Source organism: Eptesicus fuscus, chromosome 5, assembly GCF_027574615.1.
Source record: "Eptesicus fuscus isolate TK198812 chromosome 5, DD_ASM_mEF_20220401, whole genome shotgun sequence".
In the NCBI taxonomy this organism is placed as follows: Eukaryota; Metazoa; Chordata; class Mammalia; order Chiroptera; family Vespertilionidae; genus Eptesicus; species Eptesicus fuscus.
Window position 1 is genome coordinate 232,138 of NC_072477.1, and position 21,839 is coordinate 253,976.

At 64.1% G+C, this 21,839-nt stretch overlaps 1 gene segment (V, D, J or C); it reads left to right on the forward strand.

Moving 5' to 3' along the window:
• The window catches only part of LOC103301786 (immunoglobulin gamma-1 heavy chain-like), a gene marked incomplete at its 5' end in the record, with an annotated part of 79,181 nt that overhangs the window by 10,883 nt on the left and 46,459 nt on the right, over positions 1–21,839 (forward strand). Inside the window, 1 exon segment of the C gene segment in view lies at positions 15,860–15,925. Coding sequence covers positions 15,860–15,925 — 66 coding nt within the window.

Sequence of the window (21,839 nt, forward strand, 5' to 3'; positions counted from 1 at the left end):
CACACTGTGCACCCCCACTGTGCACCCCCACTGTGCACCCCCACTGTGGCCTCACCCACTGTGCACCCCCACTGTGCACCCCCCACTATGCACCCCCACTGTGGCCTCACACACTGTGCACCCCCCACTGTGCACCCCCCACTGTGCACCCCCACTGTGGCCTCACACTGTACACCCCCCACTGTGCACCCCCCCGCAGGCTGGGCGGACCCGGCGGCACTGCCATCCCCACGGGCCCGGGGAGGCGGGGGCTGGGGACCAGGCAGGAGACACCCCGTCAGCCGCTGATGTCAAACCTCCACCCCTGCAGACGCTGCATCTGTAAGGAGAGGTTCTGAAACTCGTGTACATGCACTTTTAAAGCTGACCAGCAGGCGGTGCTGGGAGCCTGTGGTTCCTTTCCTGCGCCACCCCCCTGCTCCCACCCCCACCCCTATCCCCCTGCCCCCACGCCCGCCACCTCAGGGACCTGGGCAGGGTCCCAGGGCAGGCCCCACCCCTGAGACTAAAGGGCCAAGGCGCCACGTGGGCGATCTGGGACCTGGGATGGCGTCACCGGGGTTCAGAGGAGGGAGGGGTTCAGAGGACTGGAGACCCGCGGGAAGAGGGTTCATGGGGCAGGCCCCGCAAAGGGCTGGCCCTCGGCTCCAGAACCCCACGGGGGACTTGAGGGCAACGAACACCAACGCCGGCCCAGGGTGCCCCCTGGACAGGCGGGTGCTGCTGAGGAGTCCAGGTGGTGTCTCTTCTGCAGCCGCGCTTCAGGCCTGGGGCCGGGGGCCTCGGGAGGGCACACGTCCCAGGAAGGAGGCCTGTGCCTCCACAGCCAGCGGCACCAGGTGGTGAAGCAGGAGGGAGGGGGCCCGAGGGGAGGCACACAGGCCTCGCTGCACCTGGGCCTCCCTGCACCTGGGCCTCCCTGCACCTGGGATGGGCCAGCCCTGGAAGGGGGATCACCCAGGTCTCCATCACCAGGATGTGGGACTCCAGGCAGGATTAGCGGGGACAGTGCCTACCCAGGCGGAGGGGGGGATTTGGCCAGGGAGAGGCCAGAAGCAGGGTCCAGGTGAAGCCGAGGGGCAGCTAGCACAGCTCGAACCCGGAGGCCCAGGGTCGGCAGCAGCGGGAGCCAATTCCCAAGTGGGGGTCACCCGCCGCCCCCAGGAGGACCAAAGGCCCCACAGTGACCCCGGCAGAGATTGGGGGCCATTGATCAGCCCAGAAGGCCATCACAATGGGGTTGGGTTACAAAATGGGCCGGACAGCAGGCTGAGGTGGCTGAGCCCTGCCAGGGAGCCTCAAGACAGAGCCGGGCAGGGTCCCGTCCACCAGCCGGGCAAGGCCTCCCAGGCGCCCAGCCCTGCACCCACCACAGCCCCCTCAGGCCCAGGACCCCCTGGGGCCAGGGAGAGGTTTAGGGGCGGGTCTGTGTCACTGTGCTACTACTGCGCGTCGGGTATTTGCTACGGCCACAGTGTCACAGTGCCCATCAAAAACCCGCTGCAGCCGAGCGGGCCTGCCCTCTGCCCGCAGTGGCACCACCCCTGGAGTTTGGACGGGGCCCCATCGGGTATGGTGGTGCCGCCGCGGTGCAGCCCACGCACAAACCCTGGGGGCGGCGGACACAGTGAGCGTCCCTCGGCTCCCCCACGGGGCCCGTCCCACCAGCTCAGAGACCGTGAAACCCATGTGTCCCGTGCGGACGGGCCCACCAGGCACCCGGGCCGGGGCCTCCGGCCACACAGGAGCTTTTTGCCAAGGCCCCTCCCACCGTGGGAATACTATGGCTATAGCTACCACAGTGACAGGCCTGCCGCCATAAACCCAGCCACGCGCCAGGCCCTCGGCCGCCAGGGGCCGCTCCCAGGGCCACTTCTAGCCGCTCGGCCCCTGAGCCCAGCACCCACCTGCAGCCGGGGGCCTCAGGGGGCTCTGAGTGACCTCTCTGACCCCACAGGCAGGTGCCCGGCAAGTTCAACCCCAGGAGGGAGGTCAGAGCCGCACTGGCAGACCTTCTGAGCTCAGGCTCCCAACAGGCAGGGCCCCGGGCACCCCTGAGCCGCAAGGGTAGGGCTGTGGGTGGGAGCACCTCCCAGCCTCCGGTCCTGGGGGGGAGGGGCACGTCCGCTCCTGGCGTGGCCTGCGGGGTCCCAGAGGAGAGGGGCCGGGCTCAGGGTCAGCGTGTGGCCCGCTGCTGACCACGGGGGCGGGGGAGCCAGGGACCTGCTGGGCTCAGGCCTCCTGCAAGCTAACCACTGTCCTCCCGGCAGCCCCTCCTCACAGGGAGACATGGAGGCGCGGAGCAGGCCCACCCAGCCCGCGATGGCCCAGGCTGGGAGCCCGGGCAGCAGCCCAGAGCCCTTGGCCTGCAGGCACCCTGCCCACCGGTCCAGGGACCCTCTGCCCGCCCTGCACCCTGCCCACCGGGCCCCAGGGACCGTCTGCCTGCCCTGCACCCTGCCCACCAGGCCCCGCACCAGACCTGGGCTCAGGCTGCCCCTCCGATCGATCCAGGGCGTCGCTGCCCACGGGCCATGGGCTCCTTCCCACACAGCCGGGCTGGAACGCCTGCAAAGCCGCACGCACTGGGACCCGGGGCCTCCGAGCTCGGGAGACCATCCAGAGAGCAAGGACCCCGCCCCCTTCCAGGCTGAGGAGCACAGGGGTGTGCTGAGCCCCCACAGGCCAGGGGGTTTCTGGTCCTGCCTGTGTCACCGTGGTACACTAGTGGCTGGTACCACAGTGACACTCGCCCGGCCTGAAACCCTCGCCGGCTCCGAGGTGCAGCGCCGCCCTTCCGGCCTGGAGATGCCCTTGAGCTCCCCCCTCTTTCCCAGGGGACGGCCAGAGCCTGAGGGGCTCCTGGGCCAGGACGTGGACCACTGCATCCAGGCGGGGCCCCTACACCGCCCTGGGTCCTGACAGAATTTGCGCGGGCCTCAGGCAGTGTGGGTATAACTACTACGGTGCTCACAGTGCCACAGGCCACTCATAAAACCTGCCCGTGGCCACCCAGAGCCCCCCTCGGCTGGCCCAGCCCTGCCCACCGGCCCAGGGACCCTCTGCCCGCCCAGCACCCTGCCCACCGGCCCAGGGACCCTCTGCCTGGCCTGCACCCTGCCCACTGGCCCAGGGGCCCTCTCCTGAAGATGAGTCTGCAGGTGAAGCTCAGGGCCCCAGGGCACCCAGAAGCCCCTCGGCGGAGCCCACCCCCCAGCCCTGTCTGCAGCTCAGCTTCCCGAGGCAACGCCTACCTTGGCTTGTCCCTGGGGGACGGCTGGGGGGGCTGTGACCCGGCCAGAACCAGCTGTGAGCTGTGTGCCTCCAGCCCGGCCCTGGGACAGGCCATATTGTCCCGGCCTCTGTCACTGTGGGTACTGGAGTAGCTCCACAGTGACTCAGCCTGTGCTCAGAACCCGCCCCGCCTCGCCCGCACCCTGCCCTGCTCCGGCCGGCCGCCCTCCTGCCGCCCCCACCTGTCACAGGAGGCAGGGACCTCACAGGGGGCTCTGAGCAGACGCAGGAAGCTGCAGGGAGAGAGGCCACCTTCCTGGTGTCCAGAGCCAGTGCCCTGGGCAGCGCTGACCGGGCCTCCACGTGTCCACCCCTCCTGCCCAGGCCCTGCCCAGGAGGCCCCCCTCGAAGCCTATGCCCCACCCAGAGGCCCGGGCACAGGACGGAGCTCGGCCCCACGGGAGGCCCTCCCGGCCCTCGGCCTCAGCCCTGGGCCCATGGACTGGGAGCCAGCCTCCTCCGCCCACCGCCCACCCCTCCTCTTTCCACGGGACGTACCAGGACCCCTCGGTGGGGAGGGGGTGACGAGGGTCTGGAGCTGAGCTGGTCCCCCCAAGAGTGCCTTGACCCCACCCACTTTCCCTCCAACCTCGGGGCGCTGTCCCGGCTCTCCAGTCCCAGCTCCGGGGCAGCTCCCTGCAGCTGGGCAGTGTGGAAGGTGCTGGAGTGCAGGGCAGGGGCAGGGCAGCTGCAGGGGGAGGGAGCGCAGCTGACGATACCCCGCCACGCCCCGCCCCACCCCGCCCGGCCGGAGGGGGATTCTGCAGGGGACCCTCTCACGGTGGGAATACCCCCACAGTGGCTCAGGGCAGACCTAAAAGCTCCTTGAGCCCGCTCCTCGCCCCCCCCACACACACACATACACACACACACATAGCGCCCCCAATGATGCCCTGCACCAGACCTGGGCTCAGGCTGCCCCTCCGATCGATCCAGGGCGTCGCTGCGCAGAGCCCACGGGCCATGGGCTCCTTCCCACACGGCCGGGCTGGAACGCCTGCAAAGCCGCATGCACTGGGACCCGGGGCCTCCGAGCTCGGGAGACCATCCAGAGAGCAAGGACCCCGCCCCCTTCCAGGCTGAGGAGCACAGGGGTATGCTGAGCCCCCACAGGCCAGGGGGTTTCTGGTCTGGCCTGTGTCACCGTGGTACGGTAGCAGCTGGTACCACGGTGACACTCGCCCGGCCTGAAACCCTCGCCGGCTCCAAGGTGCAGCGCCGCCCTTCCGGCCTGGAGATACCCTTGCGCTCCCCCCTCCTCCCCAGGGGACGGCCAGAGCCTGAGGGGCTCCTGGGCCAGGACGTGGGCCACTGCATCCAGGCGGGGCCCCTACACCGCCCTGGGTCCTGACAGAATTTGTGCGGGCCTCAGGCAGTGTGGGTGTAACTACGGTGCTCACAGTGCCACAGGCCGCTCATAAAACCTGCCCGTGGCCACCCAGAGCCCCCCTCGGCTGGCCCAGCCCTGCCCACAGGAGGCCACACCCAGAAGCCCACCCCCAGGGAAGAGGCCGGCCGGCTGGAGGATTCTGAGCGGCCCTGAGTCACGGTGGGTATACGGGGGATACCACTGTGAGACAGGCCATGGCTGAAACTGTGCCATGGCCTTCGGGGACCCAGCCCGGGCCAGAGGGCGAGCCCGGCTCCAGGTCAGGCAGACCCAGGCTCCACGGGCAGCCCCACAGCCCGGGCGCCCCTCGGTGTCCCGCTCCATGGTGAGTGTGGGGGGCTGGGCCGGTCAGTGGAGGGAGGGTCCTCTCCTCACCCTCTGGACGCCTCTCCGGGGACCCTGGCCAGAGCTGAGCTTTGAGGTGAGCATCCCGGTCCTGCCAACCAGTGCCCGGGGCCAACGGCCAGCAGGCATGACCCCCACCCATGTCATCCAGAGCCAAGAGCAGGAGCACAGACGCCCCAGACCCGGGACCCACGCCCAGGAGACCCGGAGCCCCGCTGGCCCCCCACCCACCAGGACCACAGACCTCCCCGCTATGAACTTCTCCGGGGCCGCTGGGCGGGAGCTCACAGGAGGCTCACCGGTCTCCGCTCTTTCAGAAAGCCAGGCCAGGCGGCCAGCGCAGAAGCTGACGGTCAGCGGTCAGCAGAGCCGACCGCCCTTCCCTCATGGGGGACGGTCACCCAGGGATCGTCCTCCACGAAGCCCTCAGGACACAGCCCTTCCCGCGTCCTCACAGGGCCTCTGTCCCGGCCCTGGGAGCTTGGCCACACCGGGCAGCAGGTGCCCAGCCCACAGCTGGGCCGCAGAAGCCTGTGCCCACCGCTCCACAGGTGAGTCTCCTATGAGCAGCCTGTCCCCGAGGGTCGGGGCCCCAGGCAGGAGCTCAGGGCTGCTCTCACTGGCTCCCTTCCCAGCCACAGGCGCCTGGTGCCCAGGTCCCAGCGGGCAGCACTGGCAGCCCCAGACAGCTGTTCCCCAGCCGTGACCCGGGCACCGAGAGGGGGGCCGCCAGCAGGCAGGAAGCAGATAAGCTCCCCGCCAGCTCCGTCTCCAAACCACTAACCCTGGAGCCCCTTCCTGCCCCCACCGCTCCCCACACTCAGCAGGGGAGGTTTTCACACGCCTCTCGCATGGAGCTGCTGAAGCTCTGGGTGGATGTCTCTGCAGTTTGCTCGCATCTTCTGGTCAATATGTTTCTTCATCCCCTCCCAATGCCGCAAAGCTTCGTACACCCGCGCACTCCTTCACCAGAGGGCCTGAGCCGCGCCCTGCGTGTGACCACGTGAGGCCCCGAGGGAGCCAAGGGGCGGGCATGGAGGGTGGGTCACCTGGTCCAATCCAGTCTGGGTCAGTCAGGGTGGCTTCCTGGAGGAGGTGTCACTTTAGCTGCAGTTGGAGCGAAGGAGCCTCCAGGGCTTGTGATGCCCTGGCTAAATGGGGACCGGAGACTCAGCTGGAAGAACCGAAGGTCCGAGGTCCCCGGAGACCTGCCCTGGCACGCAGGAACCAGCTGGAGCTATGCCACAATCCCAGATGGAGGGGGCAAAGGGCGTGGCAGGGGCTGCGACACCAGCAAGGCAGTGAGACACAAGCCCCCCTTTTCAATGCCCAGTGTCACCGGGGAATCTCCTCCAGCTCAGATGCCTCAGGCCATGCTGCTGCCACTGGTCCTGAAGGGCAGGATGGGGATGGGGGGCCCAGGGAACCCCTCGCACAGCCCAGCCGAGCCTCAGCTGGGCCTGGACAAGGATGCCGTCCCCGCCAGGACACTCCGCTCAGACAGGGCAGTGTGGTGGGAGGAGGCTGCATGGGCACCATTCCCCACTCCCCATGCGCCCCCCCCCCCGCCATCAGCCCGGCCACCTCGCCATCTGCCCACGTGTCCCTGTGGTGACCCCAGAGCCACTCCGAGGGCTTTGGCAGACTTTTTGCTTCCTCTTCTGTGGAGAGCGGCTACAGCGTTTGGACAGGTTCAAGCCTGGGACTAATGAGAGGGCACGGTCCTCTCATGGCAAAGCCACGTGCACATCCCGGCTTGGACGGCAAAGCCCTCCCAGCACAATTATAGCCAAAGGCGGTGACTATAAGCTTGACCTTATGGTCTGAACCTGTGGTCCCAGGTGGCTGAGTGATGTGGGCTGTGGGAGGTGCAGCAAGTGCTGCCAAAACAAAGCTTGATCAAGGTCTCAGGTGCATGTAAGTAAGTAGACTCGAAACCCACGAGAACATTGTAAACATCTTGACCACGCCCTTGCTTTGCCTCGTGGGATCTGACTATAAAGTAAAAGATTGGGCTTGCAGGCTGTGGCACTGTCACTCCATCTGAGAAAAGTGTCCCACCTGGCCCCAGCTGTATTCTCTTGTCTGTCTTCTTTAATCCTTCACCACCACCCCCTCAGGTTCACCCCTAACCGTGCTGGATGTGGTTCACTCTTCCCTCCCAACTGCCCTCAGAGCCTCGGCCTCAGACTGACACAGGCACACTCACACTCCTCACACTCACCACACCACACTCAACTCACACTCCTCACACTCACCACACACACTCACCACACTCACACTCACACTCCTCACACTCACCATACTCACACTCCTCACACTTACACTCCTCACACTCCTCACACACTCCTCACACTCACACTCTTCACACACCTCACACTCACACTCACACTCTTCACACTCACACTCACATTCCTCACACTCACCACACCACACACTCCTCACATTCCTCACACTCCTTACACTCCTCACACTCACACTCCTCACACTCAATCTCACCACACTCACACTCCTCATACACTCCTCACACTCACACTCACGCACACCAAACAGCGAGCACTGCCTTCCTCCAAGTCCCGCCCCGCCTTTGGAAGGTGCACCCTCTCCCCCATCCCTGTCACCTGACGGACACCCTCAGGTCCTTGGGCCTCTTCCAAAGACCCGTCCTCCTCTCCCTCCAGCCCCTCTCCCAGGCCAACTTCTGGGCTCCTCAGGACCCACCACTGGCCTCCAGAATCACAGTTTGCTGCATCTGCCCACCCACCCTTCCTCCCAGCTCATTCCCTGCAGCACCTGTGCACCTCGACCTGCACCTCTTCCCTCCTCCAGCCCTCCCCCAGGCCCTCTCCCCTCTCCCTGCCATTTTGAATTGGTGGCCACAGGCTGAAGTGGGCTGTGAACCCTCAAGGCCACTGTTACAGCTCCTGCTCCAACCCGCTCTGGCAGGCCATCCAAGTGCCCCAGCACCCATGGTCCCCACACCCTTCACACACAGCCAAGGGTGCCCCTGGCACCCACGTCTGCCCAGTGAGATATGAGTAGATCAGCAGGTGGGGCATCCAGAGTGTGGCTTGCCGTTTGCTGCCTGCGCATCCTGTGCCCTCCTGTGAAGGACAGCAGACCACACGTACAGACGGGCCTTCACTGCTCATTGCTGGCCAGTTGCAGAGAGGGGCAGCCAGGGACCCAGAGTCAACGTTTCCAGACCTGGCTCAAAACAGCATCCCAGAAATCTCTCTAAATTCCCAGAAAAACACGACCCAAGCAGTCAATAGCAAATATATTTTATTTGAGTCACTGGACTTTGAAACAAGCATATGGACACTTAAGCAAGGAATCCAGCTCATTTATAAGACAGGAACGAATCTGGCCTGATTTCTAAAAACAAAAACAAAACCTTTACCAATGCCTATAAAACACAGCTAGAGACAAAACATGATCCAAGAACTTCATGCCCTGCCCAGTGGCGTTCAAATACACCACTTGTGTGAACACGGAGGTTGGCGCCATGTGCTTCCTTACGGAGCCACTGTATATACACTCACATACATTAATATCCTATATAATAAAGAGGTAATATGCAAATTGACCCTCACACCCTTGCACAAGATGGCCGCCCCCATGTGGTCAAAGATGGCCGCCACAAGATGGCTGGCAGGGGAGGGCAGTTGGAGACGACCAGGCCTGCAGGGAAGGGAAGTTAGGGGCGACCAGGCCTGCAGGGGAGGGCAGTTGAGGGCAATCAGGCTGATTGGGAGCAGTTATGCATCAATCAGGCTGGCAGGGGAGTCAGGCAGGCGAGCGGTTGGGATCCAGCAGTCCTGGATTGTGAGAGGGATGTCCCAGATTGGAAAGGGTGCAGGCTGGGCTGAGGGACACCCCCCACCAGTGCACAAATTTCATGCACTGGGCCTCTAGTTTCCTTATAATATAAGTTTACCTTTAATAGCCTATATAACATATTGAATATTGAACATGGGTGTATACATGTACATGTGCATATATATACATATTAGAGGCCTGCTGCATGAAGATTCATGCAAGAATAGGCCTTCCTTCCCCTGGCTTTGCTCCTGGCCGCCTGGGAGCCTGCAAGTCCCCACTCCTGGCCAGAGCACTGCTCCTGTAGCTCCCTCCGCCCCCGCTCCCCCTCATAGCATGCGTCCCGCACTACCTGGCTGCTCCATGCCTGCATATGCAAATTAACCCACCATCTTTGTTGGGTTAATTTGCATAATCACTCCTGATTGGCTGTGGGTGTAGCAGGAGGTACAGTCAATTTACATGTTTGTCTGTTATTAGGTAAGATTCAGTATTCAATATGTATAATACGGACTATTGGAAATAAACATTATTTATTTGAATAAAGATAAACTTTATCCAATCAAGAAAAATGGAAAGATTCCAACACAGTCCTGGCTGGTGTGACTCAGTGGATAGAGCGTTGGCCTGTGGACCAAAGGGTCTCGGGTTCAATTCTGGTCAAGAGCACGAAACTTGGTTGCAGGTTCCTCCTTGGCCGGGCCCCAATCTGGGCATGTGCAGGAGGCAACCAATCAATGTGTTTCTCTCACATCAATGTTTCTCTGTCTTTCCCTCCCACTTCCATCTTTCTAAAAATCATTGGAGCCCTGACCGGTTTGGCTCAGTGGATAGAACATCGGCCTGTGGACTTAAGGGTCCTGGATTCGATTCCAGTCAAGGGCATGTGCCTTGGTTGCAGGCACATCCCCAGTTGGGGGTGTGCAGGAGGCAGCTGATCAATGTTTCTCTCTCATTGATGTTTCTAACTCTCTATCCCTCTCCCTTCCTCTCTAAAAAAAATCAACAAAATATTTTTTAAATAAATAAAATAAAAATCAATGGAAAAATATCCTCGGGTAAGGATATTTTAAAAAGGAAGAAAGATTCCAACACAAAAGATGCAAACTTAGTGTAAAACTTGGAGCCCACACTATGGGGCACATGAGGTGCCTCCAGACATGAGCTGGCAGCCAATAGGGCTGGGGGCTGGGATATATATATGCCTCCAGACATGAGCTGGCAGCCAATAGGGCTGGGGGCTGGGGGCTGGGATATAGAAGTGGGGATGGGGGCTAAGGATGAGGGATGTGGCTAAGGATGAGGGATAGGGGCTAAGGATGGGCTAAGAATGAGGAACGTTGCTAAGGATGAGGAATGGGACTAAGGATGAGGGACAAGGCTAAGGATGAGTGATAGGGGCTATGGATGAGGGATGGGGCTAAGGATGAGGGATGGGGCTAAGGATGAGAGATGGGGGTAAGGATAAGGGATGGGGCTAAGGATGAGGGACGGGGCTAAGGATGAGGGACGGGACTAAGGATGAGGGATGGGGCTGAGGATGAGGGATGGGGCTAAAGATGAGAGATGGGGGGTAAGGATGAGGGATGGGGCTAAGGATGAGGGACGGGGCTAAGGATGAGGGACAGGGCTAAGGATGAGGGACGGGGCTAAAGATGAGTAATGGGGCTGAGCTGGAGAATAGAGCTAAGGATGAGGGATGGGGCTGAGGATGAGGGATGGGGCTGAGGATGAGGGATGGGGCTGAGGATGAGGGATGGAGCTAAGGATGAGGGATAGGACTAAGGATGAAGGACTGGGCTAAGGATGAGGGATAGGGGCTAAGGATGAGGAATGGGGCTAAGGATGAAGAATGGAGCTGAGGATGAGGGATGGGGCTAAGGATGAGGGACGGGGCTAAGGATGAGGGATGGGGCTGAGGATGAAGTACTGGGCTAAGGATGAGGGACAGGGCTAAAGATGAAGGATGGGGCTAAAGATGAGTAATGGGGCTGAGCTGGAGAATAGAGCTAAGGATGAGGGATGGGGCTAAGGATGAGGGATGGAGCTAAGGATGAGGGATGGGAGCTAAGGATGAGGGATGGGGGCTAAGGATGGGGGACAGGGCTGAAGATGAAGGATGGGGCTAAGGATGAGGGATGGGGGCTAAGGATGAGGGATGGGGCTAAGGATGAGGGATGGGAGCTAAGGATGAGGGATGGGGCTAAGGATGAGGGATGGGGCTAAGGATGAGGGATGGGGCTAAGGATGAGGGATGGGGGCTAAGGATGAGGGATGGGGCTAAGGATGAGGGATGGGGCTAAGGATGAGGGATGGGGGCTAAGGATGAGGGATGGGAGCTAAGGATGAGGGATGGGGGCTAAGGATGAGGGATGGGGGCTAAGGATGAGGGATGGGGGCTAAGGATGAGGGATAGGGCTAAGGATGGGGGACGGGGCTGAAGCTGGAGGCTAGGCCGGGGCCTGGGGCTGAGCTTGTGGAAAAGGCCGGCAGGGCAGATTGGGCCCCTCCCCTCCCCCGTCAGGCACCAGAGACCTGGGGAGCCCGGCAGGTGCTTCCTGAAGGGCCTGGGGTGGCCCTACCCCTTCTTCCTGAGAGGGAGGCCGGAGGCCCCAGAGCAGAGGCCACAGCAGGAAGAGCCTGCAGAGGGGCTGAGGGCTGAGGAAGCCTCCCGTGCACTGTGAGCCGCCCCCCACACGCCCTGGAGGGCAGGACTCCCGCCCTCGAGGACAGGGCAGGCCGCACCTCCAACCCCCCCCACCCCCCAGGGCTCAGAGGCAGAACCCGCACCTCAACCTAGTCCCCGACCCTGGCTGTGTCCCTCGCTGCATCTGCGGCCCCACCTCAGGGGCCCCCCATCTCTCCAGACCCGGGATCCTGGGACCCCGCTCTGCTGAGTCCTGGGAGTGCTGCCCTGGACCCTGCTCTCCCCGCCCCCGTGGGAGCCCCGTGGTCCCGCTCACCATCCCATGGGCTCCCTAACCCTCTCTCAGCACCAGGCCTCCCGCCCCGCACACCCCAGCTCAACCCAAATCCATCCACATGGGACCAAACAGAACCTTCTGGAGCGAGCCCTTTCACGGGCTCTCGTCTCACCTGTAAATGCAGTTCATCCAAGCACTGAGCTCTCCAGGCACCAGGCCAGCCTCTGGGCCTCCACTCCCGGTTCCTCTGCCTGGAGTTACACACGTGTACACTCACATACCCACTCATGCACACTTGTGCACATGTACACGCATGTATTCGTGTACACATGCACACACCAGTATACACACATGTACACTCATGTTCACACACACGCGCGCGCGGGCTTCTCAACACATTGGGCTCTCACCCTCCCCCAGCCAGCAGTCAGGGCACCAGTGTGCCCTCGGGGCTGTGGGGCTGTGGGGCTGTGGGGCTGCGGGGCTGCGAGGCTGTGAGGCTGTGGGGCTGTGGGGCTGTGGGGCTGTGAGGCTGTGAGGCTGTGGGGCTTTGGGGCCGTGGGGCCGTGGGGCCGTGGGGCTGTGGGGCCGTGGGGCCGTGGGGCCGTGGGGCCGTGAGGCCGTGGGGCCGTGGGGCCGTGGGGCTGTGAGCCTGTGGGGCTGTAGGGCTGTGGGGCTGTGGGGCTGTGGGGCTGTGGGGCTGCAGGGCTGTGAGGCTGTGAGGCTGTGGGGCTGTGGGGCTGTGGGGCTGTGGGGCTGTGGGGCTGTGGGGCTGTGGGGCTGTGAGGCTGTGAGGCTGTGGGGCTTTGGGGCTGTGGGGCCGTGGGGCCGTGGGGCCGTGGGGCCGTGGGGCCGTGAGGCCGTGGGGCCGTGGGGCCGTGGGGCCGTGGGGCCGTGGGGCCGTGGGGCCGTGGGGCCGTGGGGCCGTGGGGCCGTGGGGCTGTGAGCCTGTGGGGCTGTAGGGCTGTGGGGCTGTGGGACTGTGGGGCCGTGGGGCTGTGGGGCTGTGAGGCTGTAGGGCTGTGGGGCTGTGGGACTGTGGGGCTGTGGGGCTGTGGGGCTGTGAGCCTGTGGGGCTGTAGGGCTGTAGGGCTGTGAGGCTGTGGGGCTGTGGGACTGTGGGGCTGTGGGGCTGTGGGGCTGTGAGGCTGTGGGGCTGTGGGACTGTGGGGCTGTGAGGCTGTGGGGCTGTGGGACTGTGGGGCTGTGGGACTGTGGGGCTGTGGGGCTGTGGGGCTGTGAGGCTGTGAGGCTGTGGGGCTTTGGGGCCGTGGGGCCGTGGGGCCGTGGGGCCGTGGGGCCGTGGGGCTGTGGGGCTGTGGGGCTGTGAGCCTGTGGGGCTGTAGGGCTGTGGGGCTGTGAGGCTGTGGGGCTGTGGGACTGTGGGGCCGTGGGGCTGTGGGGCCGTGAGGCTGTGGGGCTGTGGGACTGTGGGGCTGTGGGGCTGTGGGGCTGTGAGGCTGTGGGGCTGTGGGACTGTGGGGCTGTGGGACTGTGGGGCTGTGGGGCTGTGGGGCTGTGAGGCTGTGGGGCTGTGGGACTGTGGGGCCGTGAGGCTGTGGGGCTGTGGATCTGTGAGGCCGTGGGGCTGTGGGGCTGTGGGGCCGTGGGGCTGTGGGGCTGTGAGGCTGTGGGGCTGTGGGGCTGTGGGGCCGTGGGGCCGTGGGGCTGTGGGGCTGTGGGGCCGTGGGGCTGTGGGGCTGTGGGGCTGTGGATCCGTGAGGCTGTGGGGCTGTGGATCTGTGAGGCCGTGCGGCTGTGGGGCTGTGGGGCTGTGGATCCGTGAGGCTGTGGGGCCCTGCGGCCGTGGGGCTGTGAGGCTGTGGGGCTGTGAGGCTGTGGGGCTGTGGGGCTGTGGGGCTGTAGGGCTGTGGGGCTGTGAGGCTGTGGGGCCATGGGGCTGTGGGGCTGTGGGGCCGTGGGGCTGTGAAGTTGTGGGGCCGTGGGGCTGTGGGGCTGTGAAGTTGTGGGGCTGTGGGGCCGTGGGGCTGTGAGGTTGTGGGGCTGTGAGACTGTGGGGCCGTGGGGCTGTGAGGTTGTGGGGCTGTGGGGCTGTGAGGTTGTGACCGTGCCCCTGTCCCCCAGCACAGCCTGCCCTTGGCACACCTGTAGGCCTGCACCTGGCGCCAGCAGCCTCTGTTCTCCCTCCCCCCCTGGTGCTCTCGGAGCCCTGGTACCAGCCCATCTGACAGGAGCTGATGCCGTCCCCCTCCCCTCCCTGTGGCCGGGAGTTGGGGGACAGTGGCCTGCCTGGTGTGGGGGAGGAACCCTCTCCCCTCACTGCCCTCCTGAGACCCCTCCCCAAGGACCTGCCGCCCCAGGGGACTGAGCGGGAACCACCCTGTGGGATGTGGTGGCTCAGCAGTCGCCAGGAGCCCGCACCCGTGGGGCAGCGAACAGGTAGAATTAACGAGCTGTGGCCGGAGAGAGAAAGGAGCCTCTCGGCTGAGACCCTGACAGACCCCGGAGGCCGCCCCACAGATCAGCGATGGGCTGGGGGTTCCATCAGCCCCCAAATCCCCCAGGACAAGGCCTTTCTCCAGTGAGAACAAACCAAATGTGTGTGTGGGTGGGGGGGAGGGAGGGCATGAGAGAGCCTCAGCGCAGCCTTGAATCTGCTCTTATTTCTAAAGAAAAGGGAAAAGCAGGACCGGCTGTCGGGTCTCCTCTGCTCTGTGCCCCACCCTCACCCACCCCCACCCCAGCGTGGCCCCCAGCGCGAGATCCGCCTCCACCCACCCGCCCACCCCAGCCTGGAGGTTTTGGCTTAGCCAGGGACCACAGTGCTAACTGGGGCACAGTGATTGACAACTCTACAAAAACCCAGCCAGCTGCCCCAGGGCTCAGGGCCAGGGGCTCTAGGGGCTGGGTGGGAGCTCGAGATGGGGATGGGGATGCCCTCCCCGCCAAGGGGCGCAGCTGGGTGCTGGGGAGCAGCCGGGCAGGGTCGGCAGGGGTGAGCCAGGTGTCAGGAAGGCAGTCCAAACCCAGCCCTGGGGACTGGGGGCAGGAGGGAGCCTGCGGGGGCCGGTGGGTGTGTCTGTGAGCAGAGAGCAGCCTTGGCGTCTCCTGGGGCTCCCGGGGGACCCCGGCTGCAGCGGGGATTTCTGAGGACAGGGCTCGGGGCCCACTCACTGTGCCTATGCTTACTTCGAGCACTGGGGCCAGGGGACCCTGGTCACCGTCTCCCCAGGTGAGTCTGGCGTCTACTGTCCGACCTGGGACGGGGCGGGGCGGGGAGCAGGCTCAGGTGTGCCGGAGCCAGGGGTCCCGTTTGGTCTCAGACGTGGGACAGGAGGGAGGGGTGCGTTTTTGTGGGGCAGGAGGCTGCACTACTCGGCCTGTCCCCCTCCCAGCCCGGGGCCCCTGTGGCCCTGGGCAGGACAGCAGCCTGGCCGTCCGGGGGCCTGGGCAGGTTTATGTCTGGGGGGACCGGGAACTGTGTCCCTGTGCGATGCTTTCGATGTGTGGGGCCAGGGGACCCTGCTCACCGTCTCCTCAGGTAAGCTGGCTTCCTCTCTCCTCTGTCCCGGGGCTGGGATAGGAATTTCCAGAGATTTAACTTCTTCTCTACGTGGGGCCCCTCCGGGGGCTGCCCCTGGGGTCTCCGCTCTGCAGACGGCCGCTCGTGGGGACGCGGGCCTTTGCAGGGGAGGCTGAGGGGCTGTGTCTGGAGGCGAGGAGACTTGAAGAGACGGGGTTTTCTGGGGTGGCCAGCGCGGGGCGGGGTGGTGGGTGGTGGTGCAGTTTTTGCACGCGGCCTGAGGGAGCCCGTGGCAATGTGATGACTTTGCTTACTGGGGCCAGGGGACCCTGGTCACCGTCTCCGCAGGTAAGCCGGCTTCCTCTCTCCTCCTCTGTCCCGGGGCGGGAGAGGACTTTCCAGAGATTGTTTTTGGCTCTATGAGGGGCCCTGCGGAGTCCCCAGCCGGCTGCCCCCGAGGCCACTGCAGACGGCCTCTCGTGGGGGACAGGGGTGGTGGAAGGCAGAGGGGCTGCGTTCTCGGGGTGCGGAGTCCTGAGGAGACGGGTTTGCTGGGGCGCCTGGTGCCAGGCGGGGCCGGGTTTTTGTACGCGGCCTCAGGGAGCCTGGGGCAATGTGACTACTTTGACTACTGGGGCCAGGGCACCATGGTCACCGTCTCCTCAGGTGAGTCCTCCCAACCCTCTCTCCTCTCTCTCTCTCCTCTCTCTCTCGGAGGGTTTTGGATGTTTTTGGGGGAATGAGTGTGTCTGGGTCTCGGGTCCAGGAGGACGGGGCCAGCCTGGGGACTCAGGAAGGGGCCGGGGGACCGTGGCTCCTGGGTCAGAGGACGATCCGGACCTCTCCTCGGGGCTCTGCGGCCGGGGGTCTCTGGGTCTCGGCCACCCTTGGCCTCCGGGCCCTGTGGCCCCCTCTGCCCTCCTGGGCGCCACCTGAGGGGACGTAGGGCCAAGCTGGGCACCGGTTCTTGCCCGGGACCCGGGCGCGGCTGTCACAATGTGACGGCTGGTTCGACTCCTGGGGCCAGGGCACCCTGGTCACCGTCTCCTCCGGTGAGTCCTCACGCCGCGCCCACTGCAGCGGCCCTTGGGGAGGTCGGGGGTCGGGTCTGGAGACGCCGAGGCATTTCGGAGGTCAGGAAAGGGAGCCGGGGAGAGGGCCCCCCAAGCGGGCTGGAGGCCGTCCTCCCCTCCCCTAGGACAGCGTCGTGAGACCCCAGGGGCCGTGTGACCGGCTGCCCCGGCTCCGTGGGCTCCGCCGTGGGCGGGTGGCCGGCTTTGTCACTTGGACTTCTGAGTCCCAGTCGGGGCTGTCGGCTCAGGGCCAGCGGCCGGGCGGCCGGGGATCTGGCTTCGCGGGGCCGGGTTAGGGGGTCCGCTGGCCGAGGGGCTCAGGACCCTCCGGACCACAGGGACTTGGGTGGTCGGCTTCCACGTGGCGCCCAGAGACCGTGCAGGTCCCCGGGCAGCCTCCGGCGATGCCGGGCCGGCGCCCCAGTTTTTGTGGGGTGAGGATGGAGATTGCACCGCTGTGATTACTATGGTATGGACTACTGGGGCCAGGGGACCCAGGTCACCGTCTCCTCAGGTAAGACCGATGCCCTCCTCGGGCCTTTCTTTCCTTTGCTCCTCTCGGTGGGTCTTTCTGGGCATCAGTGGCTGGTCCTCGGGACGTGTCCCCCGGCCGGGGCCTGGGCAGGCTGGCCAGGGAGGACAGGGGCCAGGGCGCAGGGACTGCAGACCCTCTTGGTTTTCGGGCGCCTTTCGGAGATGAAATAACGCGGCTTTTCTGGGCGTCACTGAGCCCCTGAAAGAGGCTGCCGGCCTGAAGGCCAAGCCGGGGAGAGAGGTCGGACTGGCCAAGGGCCAGTGGGGCCGCGGGACCTTCTCGTTGTCAGAACCGGGTGTTTGCAGGACCAGGAGCAGGCGGCTCAGGGGAACACTGCCCTCAGAAGGAGGCGGCACGTTCTCATTCTTTCCAAGTCCATTGCTTTGCTATAATCTAATTTCTTTCAAGTCCATTGCTTTTCTATAATTTAACTTAAAAATTGCCAGATTGTATTTAGACTTCTTTACCGGAGAGGAGGGCCGTGTGGCCGGGATGGGCCGAGGCCCGAGGGCTCAGCCGAGGGAGGCAGCTTCTCCGAGGACACGCTTTGCTTACCGAGTTGAAGGACAGGGTTAGGGAGAGTGTGACTTTATTTTATTTTATTTTTTAAAATTACTTTTTATTGACTTCAGAGAGGAAGGGAGAGGGAGAGAGAGATAGAAACATCAGTGATGAGAGAGAATCATGGATCGGCTGCCTCCTGCACAGCCCACACTGGGGACAGAGCCCGCAACCCGGGCATGTGCCCTTGATAGGAATTGAACCCGGGACCCTTCAGTCCGCAGGCCGACGCTCTATCCACTGAGCCACACCGGCCAGGGCAAGAAAAGGGTGACTTTAAAATGTGCGAGATTTTCAAGGACCCTGGATTTTTTTAATCTCATTATTTAATTAATAATTGGAAATCACGTCTTTCTGGAGTGGCTAGAGGTTCCAGTTTGGCCAGAAACGGTGACAGGGGACTGTGGGCTGAGTTCTGACAAAGATAAATTATTTTTCACTGAGATGAGGTTGCTGGATGGAGGGGAGCCGGTGGCGGTGGGGTTGGGGGGGCACCGCACACCTGCAGCCGGCGGCCGGAAGCGGGCCGGCCAGAATCTATTTTCGGAAGCGAGGAAGCACGGTTGACACATTTATAGCTTCTGGTTCTGAGACGTGGTTTCGGGGGTTTTGCCCACAAATCTAAACCTGTCGCTGGAGCAAAACAACACCTGGTGGCTGAGCTGTGAGATAAGGCAGCAGCCGGGAACGGGAGTTCCGCTTTTAGCTTCTGGTCTGGGTTTCGTTTTTCGGACTTGGCTTACCAGCGTCTCATTTACATTCCTGTCCAAAGGGAGGTGTGTGAGGCGTGAAACCGCCTCGGGGCTGTTAGCCGAGGGTCCGTGTCCTGTTTTCAATCCGCTGGCCCTGCGAGTGGCCATTCTCGGGCCGGGTCCCTGTCCCCAGGCCGGTGTCACAGGGAATGTCCGGTTTTTTTAAGTTAGTGTTTTCTCCCCGTGAGGAAGACACTTTGCGATTTCTGATGAAGTCGCCTTTGTTTCAGACCGATTTTCAAGTATGCCCTGAGGACAGATGGCGGGAGGGATGTGTGGGGTGGTCCAGATTAGCTCAGTGAAGCCTCGTGGTCAGTGGACTAAGAGGAAGCCCGTCAGGTCTCGAGGCAGAAAGGAACCGGGCGCGTGGCAAGGCCTCGTTCGCACTTGAACGTGCTCCGGTGGAGGTGGAGGGTCTGAGAGCGGCCGAGCCCCGGGCAGGAGGGGCAGCCCCGGATTCCGCCGCCGCCAGCCGGCCGCTCTCCTGAGTCCCCGGCGACTGAGTCCAAGTCCCGAGTGAGTGGGTGGTGGAGTTGGAGGAATTGCTGCAGGACAAAGGCCCCCCTCCACCACCCCGCCCCCCGACATTCGAGTGAGCGGCAGGCGTGGGGAGAGGCCACCGCTGCCAGCCCGCGGGGCAGTGGGTTTGACAGCTTTGCCTCCACATGACGGGGATCTTGGACCATTGGTGCTCAGTGGAGGCGGAGAGGGCTGTGTGTGTGACCCCCCAAGCTGCCCCTGTGGGGGTCCCTCCCGGTCACCTCTCCCCAGAGAACCTTCCAGGGACAAGTGGCCAGTGCTGCCCCGCGGCCAGCCGGCTGCGGGCGGGCGGGGTGGCCCAGACAAGCCCCGCTGTTGTCTTTCCCTAAGTGGTGAGCGCAGCCTCGGTGCTCAGGTCATTGCCGCGCACTAGGAAGGGCCCAGGCCGTGTGCCGCAGAGCAGGGTTCTAAGTGCGAGGTCAGAAAGATGCGTGTCCTGGCCATTCCGAGTGGTGATTTTTCTCTGGAGGGAACGTGGTTAAAGCCGGAGGCTGACGGTGGGGCACGGGGAGGAGGGGGGGAGACACTCTGCCGACCCAGTGCTCGCCAAGCCCCGCCAGATGTTGGCTGACTTAAAGTGGGCAGGAGTGTTTAACCGGCTGCTGGGGAGGGCAGTGACTGGCGCTGCTTGGGAGCCAGACGCCAGCGGGAGCAGGGCCGGGGCTGGGCGCGGGCGTATCAGGGGCGAAAGGCAGGAAGGCCCTGGGAAGCAGTTGACCTGGGCCGAGCCAGCTGCACAGAACTCCGGGGTGAGGCGCTTCCGCTGAGGTGAGCAGGTCGGGTGGCCTGAGCCGTTCTGACCAGAACCACCGGGCTGAGCAGGGCTGCACTGGGCTGCTCCGGGCAGCCGGAGCTGAGCTGAACTGAACCCGTTTGAACTGAGCTTTCTGAGCTGAACCGGGCTGAGCTGGGTGAGCTGGGTGAGCTGGGCTGAGCTGGGTGAGCTGGGCTGAGCTGGGCTGAGCTGGGCTGAGCTGGGCTGGGCTGGGTGAGCTGGGCTGAACTGGGCTTGGTGAGCTGGGCTGAGCTGGGCTGAGCTGAGCTGAGCTGAGCTGAGCTGGGCTGGGCTGAGCTGGGCTGAGCTGGGCTGAGCTGAGCTGAGCTGAGCTGGGCTGGGTGAGCTGAGCTGGGCTGGGCTGGGTGAGCTGGGCTGAGCTGGGCTGAGCTGGGCTGGGCTGGGTGAGCTGGGCTGAGCTGAGCTGAGCTGAGCTGGGCTGGGCTGAGCTGAGCTGGGCTGGGCTGGGCTGGGCTGGGTGAGCTAGGCTGGGTGAGCTGAGCTGGGCTGGGTGAGCTGAGCTGGGTGAGCTGAGCTGGGCTGGGTGAGCTGAGCTGGGCTGGGCTGGGTGAGCTGGGCTGACCTGGGCTGAGCTGGGCTCGGCGAGCTGGGCTGTGCTGAGCTGAGCTGGGCTGGGCTGGGCTGGGTGAGCTGGGCTGAGCTGGGCTCGTTGAGCTAGGCTGAACTGAGCTGAGCTGGGCTGGGCTGAGCTGAGCTGAGCTGGGCTGGGCTGAGCTGGGCTGAGCTGAGCTGGGCTGAGCTGAGCTGGGTGAGCTGGGCTGGGCTGGGTGAGCTGGGCTGAGCTGAGCTGAGCTGAGCTGAGCTGGGCTGGGCTGAGCTGAGCTGGGCTGGGCTGGGCTGGGCTGGGCTGGGTGAGCTAGGCTGGGTGAGCTGAGCTGGGCTGGGTGAGCTGAGCTGGGCTGGGCTGAGCTGGGCTGAGCTGGGCTGAGCTGGGCTGAGCTGGGCTGGGCTGGGCTCGGCGAGCTGGGCTGTGCTGAGCTGAGCTGGGCTGGGCTGGGCTGGGTGAGCTGGGCTGAGCTGGGCTCGTTGAGCTAGGCTGAACTGAGCTGAGCTGGGCTGGGCTGGGCTGAGCTGAGCTGAGCTGAGCTGGGCTGGGCTGAGCTGGGCTGAGCTGAGCTGGGCTGAGCTAGGCTGGGTGAGCTGAGCTGGGCTGGGTGAACTGAGCTGGGTGAGCTGAGCTGGGCTGGGTGAACTGAGCTGGGTGAGCTGAGCTGGGCTGAGCTGGGTGAGCTGAGCTGGGCTGGGTGAGCTGAGCTGGCTGGGTGAGCTGGGCTGGGTGAGCTGGGCTGAGCTGGGCTGAGCTGAGCTGGGTGAGCTGGGCTGGGTGAGCTGGGCTGAGCTGGGCTGAGCTGGGTGAGCTGAGATGAGCTGGGTGAGCTGAGCTGAGCTGAGCTGAGCTGAGCTGAGCTGAGCTGGGTGAGCTGAGCTGGGTGAGCTGGGCTGAGCTGAGCTGAGCTGGGCTGGGCTGAGCTGAGCTGGGTGAGCTGAGCTGAGCTGGGTGAGCTGAGCTGGGTGAGCTGAGCTGAGCTGGGTGAGCTGAGCTGGGCTGAGCTGAGCTGGGCTAAGCTGAGCTGAGCTGGGTGAGCTGAGCTGGGTGAGCTGAGCTGAGCTGAGCTGAGCTGGGTGAGCTGAGCTGAGCTGGGTGAGCTGAGCTGAGCTGGGTGAGCTGAGTTGAGCTGAGCTGGGTGAGTTGAACCGGGCTGAGCTGGGTGAGCTGAGTGAGCTGGGTGAGCTGAGCTGGGCTGAGCTGAGCTGGGTGAGCTGAGCTGGGTGAGCTGGGTGAGCTGAGCTGAGCTGGGTGAGCTGAGCTGAGCTGAGCTGGGTGAGCTGGGCTGAGCTGAGCTGAGCTGGGCTGGGCTGAGCTGGGCTGGGTGAGCTGAGCTGGGCTGGGTGAGCTGAGCTGGGTGAGCTGAGCTGAGCTGGGTGAGCTGAGCTGGGTGAGCTGGGTGAGCTAAGCTGAGCTGGGTGAGCTGAGCTGAGCTGAGTTGAGCTGAGCTGGGTGAGCTGAGCTGGGCTGAGCTGAGCTGAGCTGAGCTGGGTGAGCTGGGTGAGCTGAGCTGGGTGAGTTGATCCGGGCTGAGCTGGGTGAGCTGAGCTGGGTGAGCTGAACCGGGCTGAGCTGGGTGAGCTAGGTGAGCTGAGCTGGCCTGGGCTGGGCTGAGTTGGGTGATCTGGGTTGGGTAAGCTGGGTGAGCTGGATGAGCTGACCTGAGCTGGGAGAGCTGAGCTGAGCTGGGTGAGCTGAGCTGAACTGAGTGAGCTGAGCTGAGTGAGCTGAGCTGAGCTGGGTCAGCTGGGTGAGCTGGGCTGAGCGGGTGAACTG